The following is a 19,178-nucleotide window of genomic DNA, read 5'->3' as shown; positions in this document are numbered from 1 at the left end:
TATGTATAGTCCTGCTCCAAATGAAAAAAAAAGGTAAGAAATATTTTTATAATTATATTTTTAGGTGTGCACCGTGAATGGGAATTAAAATATACATTGGGATTTCTCAAATTTGGCTGCAAGGGTGGGAATATGTATAATTATTTTTTAGGTATGCAACGGAATGGGGATATAAATCCATACATTAGGATTTCTCAAATTTGGTTGGAAGGGTGAGAATATGTAAACCCAACATTTCATATTCCTGATATATGCCTGCTGTACCATGTACTTGTATGAGAAAGTATCATGTTCTCTTTGTATTGCTTCCTTTGTGTGAAATCCCTGGTGTTCCTGCCAGTCCTTCTGCCTTCCTTTTCAAAACTGACCACACTAAGCATGCAAAGCCTGGTCACTTTTCTGGCTGTGCTGAGAGCCTACTCTCCTCCAATGATCAGGCTTATGCTGACACTCCCCCCACCCTTCTGAACTATAAACTGTGTGCTACCGTTTCTCTCCCCCCCCCCCCCCCCCAGCTCCTTAAGCAGCTGAGAGCAGAAGTAAAGTGATCAGTTTATAAATCCCCCCCTTTTTTTTTATATGCACACAAATATTTTGCCCATTTTAAACTGAATTGGGTTGTTTTACAAGGTGAGGGTCCACATATACTTTAGGACAATTCTAAATAGGACACAGGTAAATAGACAACTTGGTTCCTTAAATCTGTTTTAATATCATTGTCTTTGCATTCCAGCGCATATACTTGACACAGCAAAAAGCATCACACAGAAAATGGTGTCAGCCATCCAGGATGCACCTTCACATCCTCGTTAATCCAACTACAGTGATCCAATAACAAAGTGTAAAATTTCTGATACTGAAGTTTACAAAGGAGGGAGATGTACTGAGCACAGTACAGTGTATAAAAATCTGGCCTGTATACAGCAAGGACAGAAGGGAGAAAAGTTTTTTATTTTTTTTCACAGCTCCAGACGGCAGATCTCGTTCCCTTTCATGAGTACATGGTTAGCTGCAGCCACTGAAAGAGTCCGATAATAAGACAGTGAGTACACAGGAAAATACAACAGTACACCATACATCAGAGGACCTGACACACACACTCACCTCTTGGATGGTCACTTTAATCCTCCCATCTCCGTCTTTATCCAAAGCTTTAAAAGCACCTGCAACATCAAGGTGAACCATGAACAGCAGATCTAACCCCAATCACCTACATTGATATGTTAAAGCTTCTACTCACTGTAACTTCCATTTTTACACTATACAAAGCAAAAAAATTCAGTGTTATGTTATGCAACCGCAACACACCACAAAATGTTACAATGCATGGCAACACACGGTTGTGCAACAAGTTGAATTAAGTGGGGATATTTCAGCCAATTTAGACAGGAGCCAATTCACCTGCCAGCATGCCTTTGGAGTGTGGGAGGAAACTGAGCAGACTTAAAGAGGTTGTAAACCCAATTTTTTTTTTCACCCTGAAAGAGAAACCCATAATGAGCTAGTATGCATCGCATACTAGCTCATTCTGAAATACTTACCTTAGAACGAGCCCCTGCCGTGCCGCCCGCTTACCTCTATGACGGCGACATGTTCAGTTGCCCGTCTTCCGGGATCGCGGCATCCGGCCATCTGATTGGCCGGAGCCGTGGTGACGTCACTCCCGCGCACGGGAGCCAACGGTCACGGCACGGGGCTCTGAAGGAACCGCACCAGCGGCCGTTCCTTCAGAGCGCATGCGCCAGTGACGTCACTGGCTGCATGTAAGGTAAATATCTCCTAAACGCTTACCTATAGGTACAACTTGCAAGGAGGGTTTACTTCCTCTTTAAGAGTCTGTCAACTTTCAATATAGATAAACTTTCAATATAGATAAAAAAAAAAAAAGTGTAAACGCGATCTGTTTTTTCAATGTAAACCAGTGCAGGTTCATGACCCACAGCAGCGCACCCATTATTTGCACCATACGCACACCCAGTGGTCTGAATAGGCCATAATAGGTATGTAAACCCAAAACAATCAACATCTCTTTATTTGTTCTTATATGGTCTGTCAAATAGAACATTTAAAAAAAAAAAGAAGTGTTTAAAATTTGTTTGAAAGGTGCATAGAAAAATCAGCTGACCCTGCCAGAAATCCTGTGAGCTTATTAACTTCCTGCACGCTCTGTTGCACCATTATCAGGTTCCCAGCTCTCTGTGGACTACAGAACACCTCCCAGGTTATGGAGAAGATAGAGGGAGGTGTTAGTAGTCCTGTTCCAGGGTGACAACTTCTCCAAAAGTATGGCAAGCGAGTGCTGTAAATGTAGGACATGAAGTGCGTTACTGGCAGGATCACTAGCTGAAAGTCCCTCACAAAAAAAAAAGTAAAACTAAAAAAAAAATGTATATATTAACAAATTTTGGTGATCTAGATAGATGTCATATGACGTCCTCCCTGATCATGCTGTGCTGTGATCAGTAACTGGCTGTATCCATCAGACACAGCCAATGACTGATCAATGAAACAGCCCACTGCCAGTACCATGTGATCGTTGTGACCAATCACAGCAGATCACATGACAACTGTACACAATGGATGGCTTCCTTTTATGCCATCCATTGTGTACAATTGTGTTGCTAACTGTGATTGGTCACAGTGATCACATGGGACAGACAGGGCCAATCACAGCTCATCAGTACTATGTGATTAACTGTGGGCAATCATACTGAATGAAAAAAAAAAAAAAAACACCACCTGATCACCTCCTAGAGTAGTAGAGGGTTACAATGCTCTGGTCGGTGCCTTTATAAATTTTTTTTTTAAAAAACTGTCTGGACTGTCTATTTTACAAAAAGCGGTAATTTGGGGGTCATTTGTACTGTCTTGGCATTTTGTGGGCCTCAAGAAATTAGACTGATTGATTTTCAGATACACATACACCATAGTTTATGGACTCTTTATAAAAACTTTCCTAGAGACTAAGTAATATACACTGATTTGGGTTATTTTCACCAAAAAAAAAAAACACATTTGTCACCTTTTGGGGGATGCCTGTCAAAACAGTGTACCTGCTCCCACTTCTGGGAAAGATTGCGACAATCTGTGTGGCGATCTATGCAATTTCCGGCCCCTCCTCGTGCTCCCCCCAGCCTTCTGGGAGGCACACAGGTCCCAGAAGACAGCATGACATTCAGAAAGTGCAGCGCGACTCACACATGCGCAGTGGGAAACAGGCTGTAAAGCTGCAAGGCACCACTTTCCGTTTCCCTTAGTGAAGATGCCGGCACCTGCACCCGGAGCCGATGGGTGGATCGGCTTCGGGTGCCGACACGGCGGGCTCCCTGGACAGGCAAGTGTCCTTATATTGAGGTAAAAGAAAAGGGAGGAATTTGGGACTTTAATTGAGTGTAGCTAGACGTATATGTATGGTAATGGTGTAATAAACTTATGTCCTCATACGGCTCCAAAAATGGGGACCCATGAAGGACTGGCAATATATATATGTTAAATAATGTTTGATAATGTGGCATATAATAATTCGATAAGTCATAAATAATCTGTTCAGTCATGGTAAATGCAAACAATATTGAATATAGGGAATATATCTCAAGTCCAAAGTCATTATAACAAATAACATATTTATTGTGGAAACCATTTCTCTATAGGTACACAACTTTAACATATGGCTTTTGCTCCTGCTCGCTTCAGGACATATTGGTGTGGTCGGACCTGTCTTACGTTCTCTGGTCCCTTTACTCTCCGACTGCCTTTGGCTTCAATGATCTGTGACCAATACTTTGCGGAGTAACTTTCTTAGAGCCTTCCTATTGGTTTGTTCAGTATTATAATTTCGTTTTGGGTCCCTTCCTCCCTATTGCCCCTATGTGTGCGGGCTGCAATCCATGCTTCAGCCCCGGGTCAGGCGTCCCTTGGATCAGCCTTTGTCTCTCCGTACCAGACTGGACTGCTCTTGGATTGATGACACTAGTTAAAGAGGAATATTTTAATGCTCCTGATGAGAGGACGGAGGTCCACGAAACGCATTGAGCCGACAAATCACTCAGACAACCTCATTCATACCCTATATAACTGACTGACAACCACTTATTTTATGCACACCCCCGGTGCTCCCAAGATTATGCACTTTAAGAGATTGACAGTTCTATACCGAGTTGATTTTATCTCTAATATGAATGTTTTTGGTTATGTTAATAAGTTGTATATATCTATGTATGTTCTCTTATGCATATGACCTGTATGTGCAGTTTGTATTACTATCTAGGTATATCATGTCAGATGAGATAAATCAGATATTTGGTTATGTGTTAACCCTCTATGGGTCCCCATTTTCTGGGCTATATGAAGTTTTATATGTTAAAGTTGTGTACCTATAGAGAAATGGTTTCCACAATAAATATGTTATTTGTTATAATGACTTTGGACTTGAGATATATTCCCTATATTCAATATTGTTTGCATTTACCATGACTGAACAGATTATTTATGACTTATAGAATTATTATATGCCACATTATCAAACATTATTTAACATATATATATTGCCAGTCCTTCATGGGTCCCCATTTTTGGAGCCGTATGAGGACATAAGTTTATTACACCATTACCATACATATACGTCTAGCTACACTCAATTAAAGTCCCAAATTCCTCCCTTTTCTTTTACCATATTATATTATGGATGGAGTTAGCTAGACAATTCTCTTTCTGTGGCAGATCGCTTCTCCTTGTTTGCCCCTGTCCTTATATTGAATTCCCCCCCCCCCCCCCCCCCCCCCAGGCTGGAACTCCTCTTTAACCACTTGCCGACCGCCGCACGACTATATACGGCGGCGGTCAGCCCCTCACAGGCAGAGTGACGTATCGGTACGTCACTAGCCTGGGAGGGTCTGGGGTGCGAGCGAGCGAGCGCGCACCGCGCTACCGCGCGGTCACGGACCCCCCCGCGCGTGTGACCGGCGGACCCGATGTCCGCTGGTCACTTGGCGATCGGCGGGGGAGAGGGAGAAAGGCAGGCAGCTTGTGTAAACAAGCTGCCTGTCAGTTCTCCCTGTGTAGAAACACTTATCATATGGTTCTACTATGTAGAACCGTTGATCAGTGTAACTACACCTCAAGCCACAGCCAATCACAGTTAGAATCATGCCCCTAGGGACACACACAGCCCCTCCCTCTCAAATAAAGTTAACCCCTTCACTGCCAGTGTATTTTTACAGTAACAGTGCATATTTTTAGCACTGATTACTGTAGAAGTGTCACTGGTAACCGCAAAAGTGTCAAAAATGTCAGTCAAGGGTCCGATCTGTCCGCCGCAATGTCGCAGTACCGCAAAAAAAAAAAAACCCAAAAATCTTTCCCTTTGTTAGTAAACGCGATAACTTTTGCGCAAACCAATCAAAATACGCTTTTTGCGATTTTTTTTACCAAACATAGGTAGCATAAAACAAATTGGCCGAAAATTTTAAAAAATTTTGATTTTTTACTTTTTTTTGGGGGGGAATTTCATATAAAAAAAATTTGAAAAATATTGTTATTTTTGCAAAATTGATGCTCTTTTTTTGTTTATAGCGCATGATCAAAAAAAAAAAATCGCACAGGTGATCAAATACCACTAAAAGAAAGCTCTGTTTGTGGGAAAAAAAGGACGTCAAATTCGTTTAGGTACAGCGTCGCACGACCGCGCAATTGTCCGTTAAAGTCACGCAGTGCCGAATCGCAAAATACCCCCTGGTCAGGAAGGGGGTAAAATCTTCCGGGGCTTAAGTGGTTAACTACCCCAAGGAGATGTATACACACCTCGTGCCTTCGAGGCAAACTATCTGTATTAACAGCCACTGTGAAGACAATTACAGAAAAAGCCACAGATGGCATATAGTACCACAGATGGCATATAGTACCACAGATGGCATATAGTACCACAGATGGCATATAGTACCACAGATGGCATATAGTACCACAGATGGCATATAGTACCACAGATGGCATAGAATATTCCAGGCTGTGCTCAACCATAGCCAGTACAGCTTTGCTCAGACACACCTAGAGACTGTCATGAAGCTCTCTGGTTTGAACTCTGGACTTTCAATGAAGGAGAAGTTATGCAAAACCAGTTCTACAGCTGTACAGGACATGCACATTTGAGGTGAACAGTGCCAAATCCAAAATACACACTATTATGCTATATGCACATGAACGTAAATAAAGGCATATGGCCATACAGCAAAATACACTCCTGTATTCACAGCGCCCAGGAGCCGCCACTGCTGCATATATTTTTGTCCATAATATATTACAATAGACACTGCGCGCCTGTAATCTTGTGTACACCTGTGTTTGCCATTACACATGGATGGATGGATTTTCCCAAACACTGTGGTGGTGGAGATGGACTTGAAACAGGTTGATCAGCTCGGTTAATGTGGGGCCTGCCACTTGCACTACTTTTCTGTTCCATTATAAACAGCACAGAACGCAAAGTTTATTCCCTGTACAGGATGTATTAAGGCCTCACAAATACGCTTCTGGAAGAATGGTCAAACATTCCCATAGACACTCCTAAACCTTGTGGACAGCCTTCTTAGAAGAGTTGAAGCTGTTATAGCTGTAAAGGGTGGGCCAACTCAATATTGAGTCCTATGGACTAAGACTGGGATGCCGTTAAAGTTCATGTGCGTGTAAAGATAGGCGTTCCAATACTTTTGATAATAGTGTAGGTCTGGTAGCTCACAAAGAGGCAAAGAAATACCAGTTGGAGTGATAGTGGAAAACAGCATTCCTTGGCCATTTCCTTGATTGATAGCACAGTGTTCCCAGTCTTCATCTCTGGACCGGAGATGTATATTGCAAGCGCTATTTGACTTTGTTCATACAAGTCGTCAATTCAGTCTGGTGAGTGCAGGGTGTTTCTTTGGACATGGTGGAGTGGAGCACTTTATTTGATTTATATTTTAATTTTGGAGCATGCGAGATGCACTGAACACTGAAAATCAAGGACTAACTTGGACATAACCTACATTTTAGAGCTACACAATTAAATTGTTTAAAAAAAAATAAAAAAAATTCGAAATCTCGATTTACCCCCTTTCGTGATATTAATTCGGCATTTCCTCGATTCATACAAAGCAGAGCTGTTCTCTGCTCAGTCACAGCTGTAAGGCTACATTCACACCTGAGCTTAGCGTTTTCGTGCGTTTTTTACCGCGATTTACAGGCGTTTTTTGATTGAATAGATACCAATGGAAAACGCCTGTAATCTGCCCAAAAAGAAGCTCATGTACTTTGAGCGTTGGGCGTTTTGCTTACAGCGTCAAAACGCTCAGATGTGAACAGGGGCCATTGAAATGAATAGGATTTGTCTTGTTGGGCGTTTTGAGAGCTGATCCTAGAGCAGAAAAACTCCCCAAAACGCCCCAAAACGCCTAGATGTGAACGGAGCCTAAAAAAAAGCCTCCAGCAAATGTTTATCAACATTGCTAAGGCTGGGAGATAACTATAAACATGTTTTACAATGTATCATTTTGTTATTTTAGAGCAAGGTTCCTCCTGGGGTTGCTTAGGGGTTCCTTGAGCAATGGGCAATTTCTGCCTCTCAGATAAGTTTCCAATGACACCATTGTTCCTTTTAGTTATCTGTAAGGGGGTAATTCTTCCCAATGACGACAAGAGTAAGGAGCATTCTTCCACTGACTGTCACACTAATGTGTCATGAGTTGTAGATTTTTAGCAGGGGTTCCCTGAGACCAGAACTTTATTGCAAGGGTTCCTCTGTGTTGAAAAGGTTGAGAAAGGCTGTTTTAGAGCAAGGGAATTAATGTCAGTTTAACCACTTAAAAAGACTAAGCCTTTTTCTGACATTTGTTGCTTACAAGTTAAAAATCTGTATTTTTTTTATAGAAAATTACTTAGAACCCCACTAAACCATTATAAACATTTTTTTTTTTTTTTTTTAGCAGAGACCCTAGACCAGGGGTGGGGAACCTGCGGCCCCCGAAGCCATCTGATCCGGCCCTGCCATTGGACTGCCTCCAGGGGGGAAGGGGAGGGGGAGCGCCTCCTGATTACACACAGAGTGGGGCATTAATCACTCTGCATTAAGGGGGTGCACTAATCACTCTGCATTGATGGGGGCACTAATCACCCTGCATTAAGGGGGGCAAACCTGGAAAACCAGTTTCCAGTAGCAACATCATCAATACCAGCTAACATCACACACCTCACCAGAGAGAAGCAGTTGCAGCCATCACATTAGGGGTGAGGTAATGAAATGTTTGACCAAATATAAAACAGGCACATTTTTAAGTTGATAATTTTGTACGGCCCCCGAATGATTTTAAAATACCCAAATGGCCCTCGGCAGAAAAAAAGGTTCCCCACCCCTGCCCTAGACCTAGAAAATAATATGGTGGTCGTTGCAAAATGTTATGTCACACTGTATTTGCGGTCTTTCAAATGCAATTTTTTGCAAAAAAAAAAAAAATATATACTTTAATGAATAAAAAAAAAAAAAAAAAAAAAAAAGAACGTAAAAAAAGTTAAGCTGGATACACACTATACAACTTTTATTGTTAGATTTCCTTTAGATTTACCTTCAACTATTTACTGCAAGGGCTGGCCTGATTGCATACAAATTGAAATTTAGATTTAACCTATTATATGGTTTTGGTAAATCTAAAGGAAAAAAGACAATAGTATAGTGTGTATGCCCCATTAGCCCCTTTTTTTTTTTGTATAATGTGAAAGATGATGTTACGAGAATCATGAAAGAATCGTGACCTTTATTCTAAGCAAAAAGATCATGATCTCATTTTATCCAGAATCGTACAGCTCTACTATATGTATTTGTATCGGTTTAGATTTAAGTACAAACATATTTTTTAGATTATTTATGCTTTATCTTTACTGGGGCTCATTCACACAGGTAGCCAGGGGGCAGTAAAATCAGGTGGTTGAGCCTGTGGTTTTTTACTACCCCAACCACCCACCTGAACAAGGGCATACAGCTGCTCAGAGCTGTACACATGCCAAGGCAAAAATTAAACTCCTCTGTAACGTTGGGCAGGCAGTATCACTGCGGAGAATGCAAACACACCCCAGGGGACCTGTACCTGGCTGCGCACCTGGTGCTTGCAATAGCCACTTTCTCTATGGAATCGCACAATGTGAAGCAGAGAAGACTCATGGAAAGGTACACACTTTGTATTGTAGGATGCAGGGAGCCGCTATAAAAACAACAATGACTTGGATGACAATTTGGGGTTTGCACAGTGTGCTAGAAATTTTGTACTCCTAATACACGGAAGACTGGTTCTCTTTAAAGGAAAAAGGGAATAGCAGAAGCAGAATACCACTTCCTGTAAATATAGGAGGTTTAAACTAGTGATCGACCAATATCGTTTTTTTAATGCCGATACTTTGGTCATCGGATATAGGTATCGGCCGATATTTTCGGACATGTAAAAAAAATGTATTTTTTTTTCTTCAGGTACTCCTTGTGGAGTGATCTGGGGGGGGTCTAAAAAGACCCCAAACCCCTCCTGTGCATTGAAAACACCAAGTTTGGCTGTTTTAAATGCGGTCAGTTTTTTTAATTCTGCGCCGAGTACCCAGAAGTGATGTCATGACATCACTTCCGGGTTTTTTTACATGGAGATCGGCGCATGCGCACTTGCGGCAGGGATACCAGCTTTCACCGGGACACCTCTTCATGCTACACTGGGTCTTCTCTTCAGCGGCGGGCGGGAGACCCAGGTGAGCCGTGGAAGGCGGCAGGAGGGGGGAGATGTCCCCTCCCATTCCTAGTAATGACAGCCAAGCGGCTTCTCAGCTGCATCAGTTGTCATTACAAGTCAGCCGAACATCAGCTATGGATGCCGGTACCGGGGTGATGCCTCTAGCTGCAGGCATCACGCCGGTACAGCACTTTTTGAAATAGCGGCAATATTGGTAACCTCAGGGGCCGATTCCGATATATCGGGGAAAGTGCATATCAGCCCCCGATATATCAGTGTTGCCGATAATCGATCAATCTCTAGTTTAAACATTAAAGTCAGGAAGAACAGTACATTTTGATCACTTACGGAACATGGCATCTAGTCGCACCAGACAGCAGATGAAGTTATCAAAATCCATTTCTCCCTTCTCATCAGAATAACGTCGAATGATCATCTGATAGAGCTCACCACTTAACTGGAAACCTGTAAAAAAAACAAAAAAAAAAACCACACCATTTTTTCTTAATTATTACATATACATATATACACACATATTATATATACACACATATTATATATATATATATATATATATATATATATATATATATATATATATATATATATATATATATATATATATACACATATACATACATACATACATACATACACACACACACACACACACACACTATATTTTTTTCTTATATGAGGATTAGTCTGGTGGGTTCTTTTGGGAACTACCTGGTTACTTGCACAGAGAACTATTTTTATCTCTTAATGCTGTCCACCCTCTTCAACTTTACTACCACGGCGCTGTTAAGCGCTCTAGGTAGTTCATTAATTCTTCCTATCAGTGTGAAACTGCTTGCCAGTACGATATAGGGGCATGCAGTTCACAGTGGCAGTCTGCAGGAGTCCTGCATCCTATAAGTGATCTGCTGATCGCGGGTGCAATGCTTTCTACGCTCCAAAATAATACAATAGTTACCTGGGAAAAAAAAAAATTGTCTTTTAAATTTTTCCCAGCGTGGGATGTGCACAACTTGATTTTGATCCAGAGTGGTTTTCACCTTCAGATGTATCTGCCATATATTGGCACTATATAGCCACATGCTCTAGAGTAGCTATTTTAGCAAATAAGGGTTGGCAAATCTGCAGGATCGAGTAGGGGATTGGCCAGAGAAGGATCGGCAAATCGGAATCCCCATTTTTTTTAAGCAATAGTTTGCTATAAGAAAGGGTTAACAAGAGGCAATAACGAAGTGTCTAAGGTTGCATATATGAAGCTTTTAGCCATTTAGGACCTGAGCATTTACATTTTCATAATAAATATTATACACACACACAAATTAAAGGATCACTTTTAATCAGAGTATAGCATCAGGTCAATTACACTCCTGGGATATTGATCTGGTCAGATAAGTAGGGGGTTGGAATACAGTTTCAGCTGCTTTGGTAATGAAGTTAACGATTGCACTAGATGGGCAACAAAAAGATAACCTCCAAAACGGGAATGGTTTTACAGGTGGAGACCACTGACATTTTATTTTCCTAGTCATCTTTTCTAACTGTTCACTAATTTTGCATTTGGCTAGGGTCATTGTCACTACTGGTAGCATGAGGCAATACCTGGACCCTATAGAGCAGGGATCCTTAAACTACAGCTCTCCAGCTGTTGTGGAACTACACATCCCATGAGGTATTGTAAAACTGACATTCACAGACAAGACTAGGCATGATTGGAATTGTAGTTCCTGGATGGCTGCAGGGCCAAAGTTTGAAGACCCCTGCTATAGAGGTTGCAGAGGAGGTTCAACTCCTCCAGGATGGTGCCATTGCCAGAAGGTTTGCTGTGTCACCCAGTGCATGTGCTCTGAAGGAACAGCCACCTGGGCTGTTCCTTCAGAGCACCGTGTCGTAAATGGCAGCTCCCACGTACATACATGGAAGTGACGTCATCGTGGTTTGTGCCAATCACAGAGCCGGAGTCCACGAATCCGGAAGCAAGACAGACGAAGATGGGAGCGTCTGCAGCTCTGACATCTTGGCGCTGAAAGAGCTTCATTTTAAGACAAGTCTAACATAATGTGCTAATATGCGATGCATACTAGCACATTATGACATTACCTTGCAGGGTAAGGAGAAAAAAAAAAACACCATCCAGCGGTTTACAGCCACTTGAAATTGCTCATTATGGTTACTCACCAGCTGCTTGGAAGGCACCGGGTAGTTCAGCACTGCCAATTGTTCCCGAGCGGTCAACATCATATCTCTTATATACAGCCTGAATAAAAAAATTAAAATCAGGATAGAAATTACCATAAACATTGATCTGGCATTGCCCTATACACACTGTTTTTTTTTTTTAAGGTAGAAATGGGAGGTTAGGAGGAGGACCAATATGGAGCAGTACATAGGTGGAATATGCTGAATGTCATAGGCCTGACCCTAGCTAAAGGGGAAAGTTTCTCTGAAAAAAGGCTGCATAATAGGAAAAAGAGCCTAGAGCATCACCAACTGGCTGAATAAATTACTACATTCCCATAAAATTTGCAATATTTCAATATCTCATATTAACTATGAAACTAAACTAACAAAAAAAAAAGAAACCCATAGTCACTCATTGACCCATGAAGGTTTATAAAGTTTTTTTTTTTTTTTGCTGCCAAATATTACTTTAAGAGAGAAGTATGGCCAAACCTTTTTTGGGCAAACTTCCCTTGGGTGTGACAGGAGTGCACTTTTGCTCTCCTGTGACCCAGAGTCCCCTTATAGCGGGATCCACCGGGCTCCCCTAATGACAGTTTTCTTCGACTCCAGCTCTCTCCAGCCCGGCACTCCAGTGTGTAGAGAGGAGCAGACCAGAGAGCGGTGACCAACAGCCATTGCTTTCCTCTTGGAGCAGACCAAGAAATGAGCAATTAGCGGTAATGTGATTGTTTAGTTCTCAAGCTTAGAGCCAACATGAGACCGGTCTGATGCTGCAGCATAGAGGTGAGTATGTGCGTTTTTATTTTAAATCTACAACTTCTCCTTTAATTTACTTAGGTATGGAGGTCATCATCCCAGTCTCCGCCTCGCCATGTGTTTCTTTCAGTATTTGTCATTAAGTTCAGACTTATAAAATACAATACAATACACCGGATTCTATAAAATAAATTTCCTTTGGAGTTCAGAGACTTATGCAGTCTACATGTAGTTTCGCTGTACTGTCCGGCGAATCCTATTACCTTTATATTTTACAAAGAATAATGCATTACATCACAATCACAAACTCACCTGCCACTTTTTAATGTTATTCCACAAGTATTTGAACTCTTCGAAGCCCAGTTTACCAGTGCTGTCACTCTGCATTGTGGTGTTAAGGCATAATTAAATCAGTAATGTTTTTTTTTTGTGTCTGGGAAGGCTGTTGACTCAAATAGATATGCCAAACATAAAAGGGGTCATGCAATCTTTTCAGGAAGGGATATTTTAGGTAAAAAATTATATTATATATATATATATATATATATATATATATATATATATATATATATATATATATATATATAAAATAAATACTGCAGCACCAAAACAGCATTCACAGAAACTTGTAAAAACCATTTTGCGTGGCCATCCAGGTTACATGACGTCCCCCTAGAAAGGGAGGGTTTATGACATCCTAGGCTCAGATGAAGTAGGCTGAAAGAAGATTTGAACACAAACACTGGCAGCATCTAATAGCAGCAGAGAAGATTTACTATGAAGAAAAGGCTCCACATTAAAACATGAAAGTGGTTCTAAAGCCCAAGTTTTTTTACCCCAATGCATTTACTCCATTAAGGTAAAAAAACATGCAGTGTGCTACTCTCCCACCGTCACCTTAATACGTACCTGAGTCCAATCTCGATCCATAGATGTGAATAAGAGCAGAGAGAGGGAGTCTCACACACACAGCCAGTGAGGTGGAAGCAGGGCCAAGCAGCGCTGGGGAGACTTGTCCCATTTGGTCAGACTCTCCATTTGCAGGGACCTCGTATGGAACTGTGCAAACGGAACCGCCTCAGAAGGTAGACACCATCAGACCAAGCACCCGCATGCAAGTCCGGAGGGATGACCATCTGCTGGACAGCAGAAGAGGAATTGCAGCCTGCAATTTCTAGAGTTTGTCCAAAAGGAGTAGCACTCTGGGTAAGGCAGAGTCCAGCTTTGTGGACGGAACCAGAGCACACTTCTGAAAATTCAGAATCCAGCCGAGCTCCTGTAGAGTCCGTATGGTGATTTCCAGGTTTTCCACCAGAGAAGTAGCAGACTCCACTCGCAGAAGATCCTCCAAGTAGCCCAGTACTGCGATCCCCCCGTTTTCGTAACAACTCTAGCACCGGGGCTAAGACTTTTGTGAAGACCCAAGGAGCAGAGTTGAGACCAAAGAGTAACACCACAAACTGATAATGCTCCTCTCCCACGGCAAAGCAGGGGAAGTGCTGGTGACCAGCACATTTTGGAATGTGAAGGTAAGCATCCTTGATTTCGATAGAGGCAAGAAAATCCCCCTGATGCAGGGAAGCCACCATCATGCGAACAGACTCCATTCTGAACTTCTGCCCCTGCACAAGCAGTTCAGCACCTTGAGGTCCAGGATTCGACGCAAAAAACAATAAGGTGTGACCACCCTCCTCCTGCGCTTGGTATCCAGGCCCCTCGACCACACTCCTCCCGGGACTCACAACTGGCTTCTTAGATGGCTTAGGTCTTGCTGCCCATAACGGACTGGGGTAGTCCACCGGTACTGAAAGCAAAGAATCAAAAAAGGGCGCACCGACCTAGCGCATTATCCTCAATAGAAGGCTTTATTAAAGTAACATTAAAAAATGGCTACTCACAGACGTAGATAAAATAAATCATATCAAGCTCAATTGCTCAAACGTCCGGGTGTAGTCCATACAATCGTTCATAACTGATGAGTTGACGGCTGACGCGTTTCAAGGCCCAGGCTCTTCCTCAGAGCCACTGTGTCATGGCTTTCTCCTTGGTTTATGTAGTGATGTACTGATCCAGTCCCTACCCCTAAGTGGGAGTGTCTCTTCCCCCGGGGGAGTGGCTAGAGTACTACAGCTCTTCCTCTCATGACCTCACTTATTAGTGGTATATAGTGACATAAATCAATCATGCTGATACAAAACAATGCTAAACATATATGCTAAAAATGTATATGTATACATATAGTTAAAATCATGTGCATGAAAATAGGATTAAAATGTAATATAATAAAAGTAAAAACCCTATACATAAAAAACCATATACATAAAAACTACCATGAGCAGATATCACAGACTGATGGAGTTGCTTGCTGAGTGCATATAGAGACACTGTAGGGGCTCCCTGAACCGACAATGGAGGGCAGCTAATGTGATCACTATTGGTAATACTCCCCATAATTTTCCTTTTTTACCTTTGCTGGTCTGCTGTGGTCTGGGCCATAGTCTCACCCACTCCTCTTCATACAATCCCCAAATTCTTTCATCATACAGGAGAGGGAGGGGGGGCGTGGAGAAGATCTGCACCAGACAGGGGGAGTCAAAACGGGGGTGGGGAGCCGATCGATCATTATACACCGGCTCCCGGCTCCGTAGAATGCTAATAGAGGGAGGACTCATGCGGAATATGGAGCCGATCGGTCATTACATGCCGATCACCGGCTCCGTGGAACGCACGCCGTTACATGGCTTCCGGGTTACCGCGATGCGTTCCAGCTGTCGTCACTTCCGCTAACATCACTTCCGCTGACGTCACTTCCCATGAATGGAGATGCTACGTACAGCGAGGTAGTTCGTCTCCATGGTGACCCTCCCTGGCCCTCCATTGGTCCAACGAGCACCAGCACCGCCCCTACTGCACAGCACCATATCCTAATAGATTACATATGAACGATTCCAGTAATCCTATATTTTAGCCTCAATTGTAGCACTGTCCCTTATTCTAGGACCTCCACCCTTAATATGGAACCATTTAAAACCACAATACGTCTCTAATGGACTCGAGAGGATTGTATATGGATATATGTATATTTTACTTGCTTCCTCTTACTATTAGTACTATTGTGGTCCTAGTGCATACATGTGGTGGCGCGCATGATACATACGTACAAGGATCCACACCGGCCATGTGATCACATGCCCATATGCACACACACATGCACGCAGCACCACATATGCACAATATGCATATAGGATGGACAGAGCCCTTCTCTACGTTAATCTGAGTCCAAAAACCGTTGATATGAACACGTGTATAAGAATATGCTGCACTATATATCTAGATAATTGCTCAATATGGTCACGATATAAAACCGACAATTAAAATCAATATAAAGAGTAATTGATAGCTGAGGGGAATGTGTAGGTGTACATATATACCTTCCTTTTGAGGGTTGACCCGAGGATTGACTTTTCCGTCTCTCCAGGGGAAAAAAACCCGTCCTCAAGTCTGGGTGAACCGATATCATCATTCACTGATAGTCACAGGTTCCCGCTAAACCTGCGACTATACGGCTGTTTGCAAACTGGATGGGACCATGTCCTACAATATATTTCCGAGACTCCAGAACAACATCCATGGATGCCGCTCCGGAGACTCGAACTAGAACATGATCCTGATTCAATTTAGAAAATTGAAATTTAGAAAATTCTAAGGATAAAAAAACATGATCTAGATTCAATTTCAATTCAATGGTCCCATCCAGTTTGCAAACAGCCGTATAGTCGCAGGTTTAGCGGGAACCTGTGACTATCAGTGAATGATGATATCGGTTCACCCAGACTTGAGGACGGGTTTTTTTCCCCTGGAGAGACGGAAAAGTCAATCCTCGGGTCAACCCTCAAAAGGAAGGTATATATGTACACCTACACATTCCCCTCAGCTATCAATTACTCTTTATATTGATTTTAATTGTCGGTTTTATATCGTGACCATATTGAGCAATTATCTAGATATATAGTGCAGCATATTCTTATACACGTGTTCATATCAACGGTTTTTGGACTCAGATTAACGTAGAGAAGGGCTCTGTCCATCCTATATGCATATTGTGCATATGTGGTGCTGCGTGCATGTGTGTGTGCATATGGGCATGTGATCACATGGCCGGTGTGGATCCTTGTACGTATGTATCATGCGCGCCACCACATGTATGCACTAGGACCACAATAGTACTAATAGTAAGAGGAAGCAAGTAAAATATACATATATCCATATACAATCCTCTCGAGTCCATTAGAGACGTATTGTGGTTTTAAATGGTTCCATATTAAGGGTGGAGGTCCTAGAATAAGGGACAGTGCTACAATTGAGGCTAAAATATAGGATTACTGGAATCGTTCATATGTAATCTATTAGGATATGGTGCTGTGCAGTAGGGGCGGTGCTGGTGCTCGTTGGACCAATGGAGGGCCAGGGAGGGTCACCATGGAGACGAACTACCTCGCTGTACGTAGCATCTCCATTCATGGGAAGTGACGTCAGCGGAAGTGATGTTAGCGGAAGTGACGACAGCTGGAACGCATCGCGGTAACCCGGAAGCCATGTAACGGCGTGCGTTCCACGGAGCCGGTGATCGGCATGTAATGACCGATCGGCTCCATATTCCGCATGAGTCCTCCCTCTATTAGCATTCTACGGAGCCGGGAGCCGGTGTATAATGATCGATCGGCTCCCCACCCCCGTTTTGACTCCCCCTGTCTGGTGCAGATCTTCTCCACGCCCCCCCTCCCTCTCCTGTATGATGAAAGAATTTGGGGATTGTATGAAGAGGAGTGGGTGAGACTATGGCCCAGACCACAGCAGACCAGCAAAGGTAAAAAAGGAAAATTATGGGGAGTATTACCAATAGTGATCACATTAGCTGCCCTCCATTGTCGGTTCAGGGAGCCCCTACAGTGTCTCTATATGCACTCAGCAAGCAACTCCATCAGTCTGTGATATCTGCTCATGGTAGTTTTTATGTATATGGTTTTTTATGTATAGGGTTTTTACTTTTATTATATTACATTTTAATCCTATTTTCATGCACATGATTTTAACTATATGTATACATATACATTTTTAGCATATATGTTTAGCATTGTTTTGTATCAGCATGATTGATTTATGTCACTATATACCACTAATAAGTGAGGTCATGAGAGGAAGAGCTGTAGTACTCTAGCCACTCCCCCGGGGGAAGAGACACTCCCACTTAGGGGTAGGGACTGGATCAGTACATCACTACATAAACCAAGGAGAAAGCCATGACACAGTGGCTCTGAGGAAGAGCCTGGGCCTCGAAACGCGTCAGCCGTCAACTCATCAGTTATGAACGATTGTATGGACTACACCCGGACGTTTGAGCAATTGAGCTTGATATGATTTATTTTATCTACGTCTGTGAGTAGCCATTTTTTAATGTTACTTTAATAAAGCCTTCTATTGAGGATAATGCGCTAGGTCGGTGCGCCCTTTTTTGATTCTTTGCTTCCAGGATTCGACGCACCTTGCTTTCCTTCCTGGGAACTGTAAACAGGTTTGAGTAAAAAACCTGAAAATGTTGCGAAGTCAGAATCTGAATAATCACCCTTGAAGCAACAGGTCTTGTACCTCCCCAAACAGACCCTGTAGATGGTCCGGGGATAGGCGCAAGTTGTTAGGAAAGCACCTTGCTGGAGGACGAGAGTGAAACTCGATCTTGTAGCCAGACCAAATGACTTTGTGGACCCACTTGTCTTGTACCAGGGAAGTCCACGGGTCCAGAAACCAACTAAGACTTCCCCCACACCCGATATGGGTAAGAGCACACTTTCATACTGAAGGAGCCTTGTTCGTGGGTCTGGAGAAGCCCGCTCTTGGCTTGCCAGACCAGGTTCGTTTGGATCCTCCAGGAGGCCCTGAAAGGCTTCGAGCCCTTGTCAGTTGACCCTTAGGGATGAAAAAACTTCTTATGAGCCGAGAGGGTGGGCCCACGTCTACATCGAGGTTCCTTTTCCTTAGCAGCCTGTGCAAGAAAAGTACTCTTCACCCCTGTGAGACCTTTAATGTCATCTAGGGTAGCTCCAAAGAGGCAATTCCCTTGAAAGAGGAGATCAGTCAAGGACTTTTTAGAAGTCTGGTCCGCAGACCAGCATTTGAGCCAAAAGACACGACAATACTATTGAACAGAGAGCCGAGCCACTAGGGGAGCCGCATCCAAAGAGGCATCACAGATAAACTGCAGCCCCTGGACCAGCTGGTCCGCCAGCTCAGCAAAGGCGGGGCGAGCCGTTGTCCCTCAAGGTAACAGCATAAAAGCTTAGCGTGTACATATTGCAGGCCACAGACTGCGCCTTCCTGTCAGCCGGATCCTTAAAGGCCGGGGACTCTTCAACCTGAATCATGGTTGACTTGTTTAATCTTGAAACTGGAGGTGAACAGTCCACTTCTTAATAAAGGGACTCCTAGGGGTAACCC

At 42.9% G+C, this 19,178-nt stretch overlaps 2 protein-coding genes across 2 annotated transcripts in view; one reads left to right on the top strand and one right to left on the bottom strand.

Moving 5' to 3' along the window:
- The window catches only part of LOC309559345 (cytochrome c oxidase subunit 7A2, mitochondrial-like), a 361,900-nt gene that overhangs the window by 92,692 nt on the left and 250,030 nt on the right, over positions 1–19,178 (top strand). The window lies entirely within an intron of this gene.
- The window catches only part of CAPNS1 (calpain small subunit 1), a 38,925-nt gene continuing 20,439 nt past the window's right edge, over positions 693–19,178 (bottom strand). Inside the window, exons 6-10 of the mRNA XM_082264314.1 lie at positions 12,999–13,067; positions 11,925–12,003; positions 10,080–10,196; positions 1,105–1,163; positions 693–1,018 (exon numbers count right to left, since the gene is read on the bottom strand). Of these exons, the coding sequence (XP_082120440.1) occupies positions 992–1,018; positions 1,105–1,163; positions 10,080–10,196; positions 11,925–12,003; positions 12,999–13,067 (351 nt within the window). The 3' untranslated portion in view covers positions 693–991. The remainder of the gene's footprint in view (positions 1,019–1,104; positions 1,164–10,079; positions 10,197–11,924; positions 12,004–12,998; positions 13,068–19,178) is intronic.

The sequence above is a fragment of the Pelophylax lessonae genome (assembly GCF_965119305.1).
Source record: "Pelophylax lessonae genome assembly, chromosome: 7".
Taxonomy (NCBI): Eukaryota; Metazoa; Chordata; class Amphibia; order Anura; family Ranidae; genus Pelophylax; species Pelophylax lessonae.
Note: the sequence above shows the minus strand (reverse complement) of the source record. Positions and strands in the feature narration are given on the sequence as shown.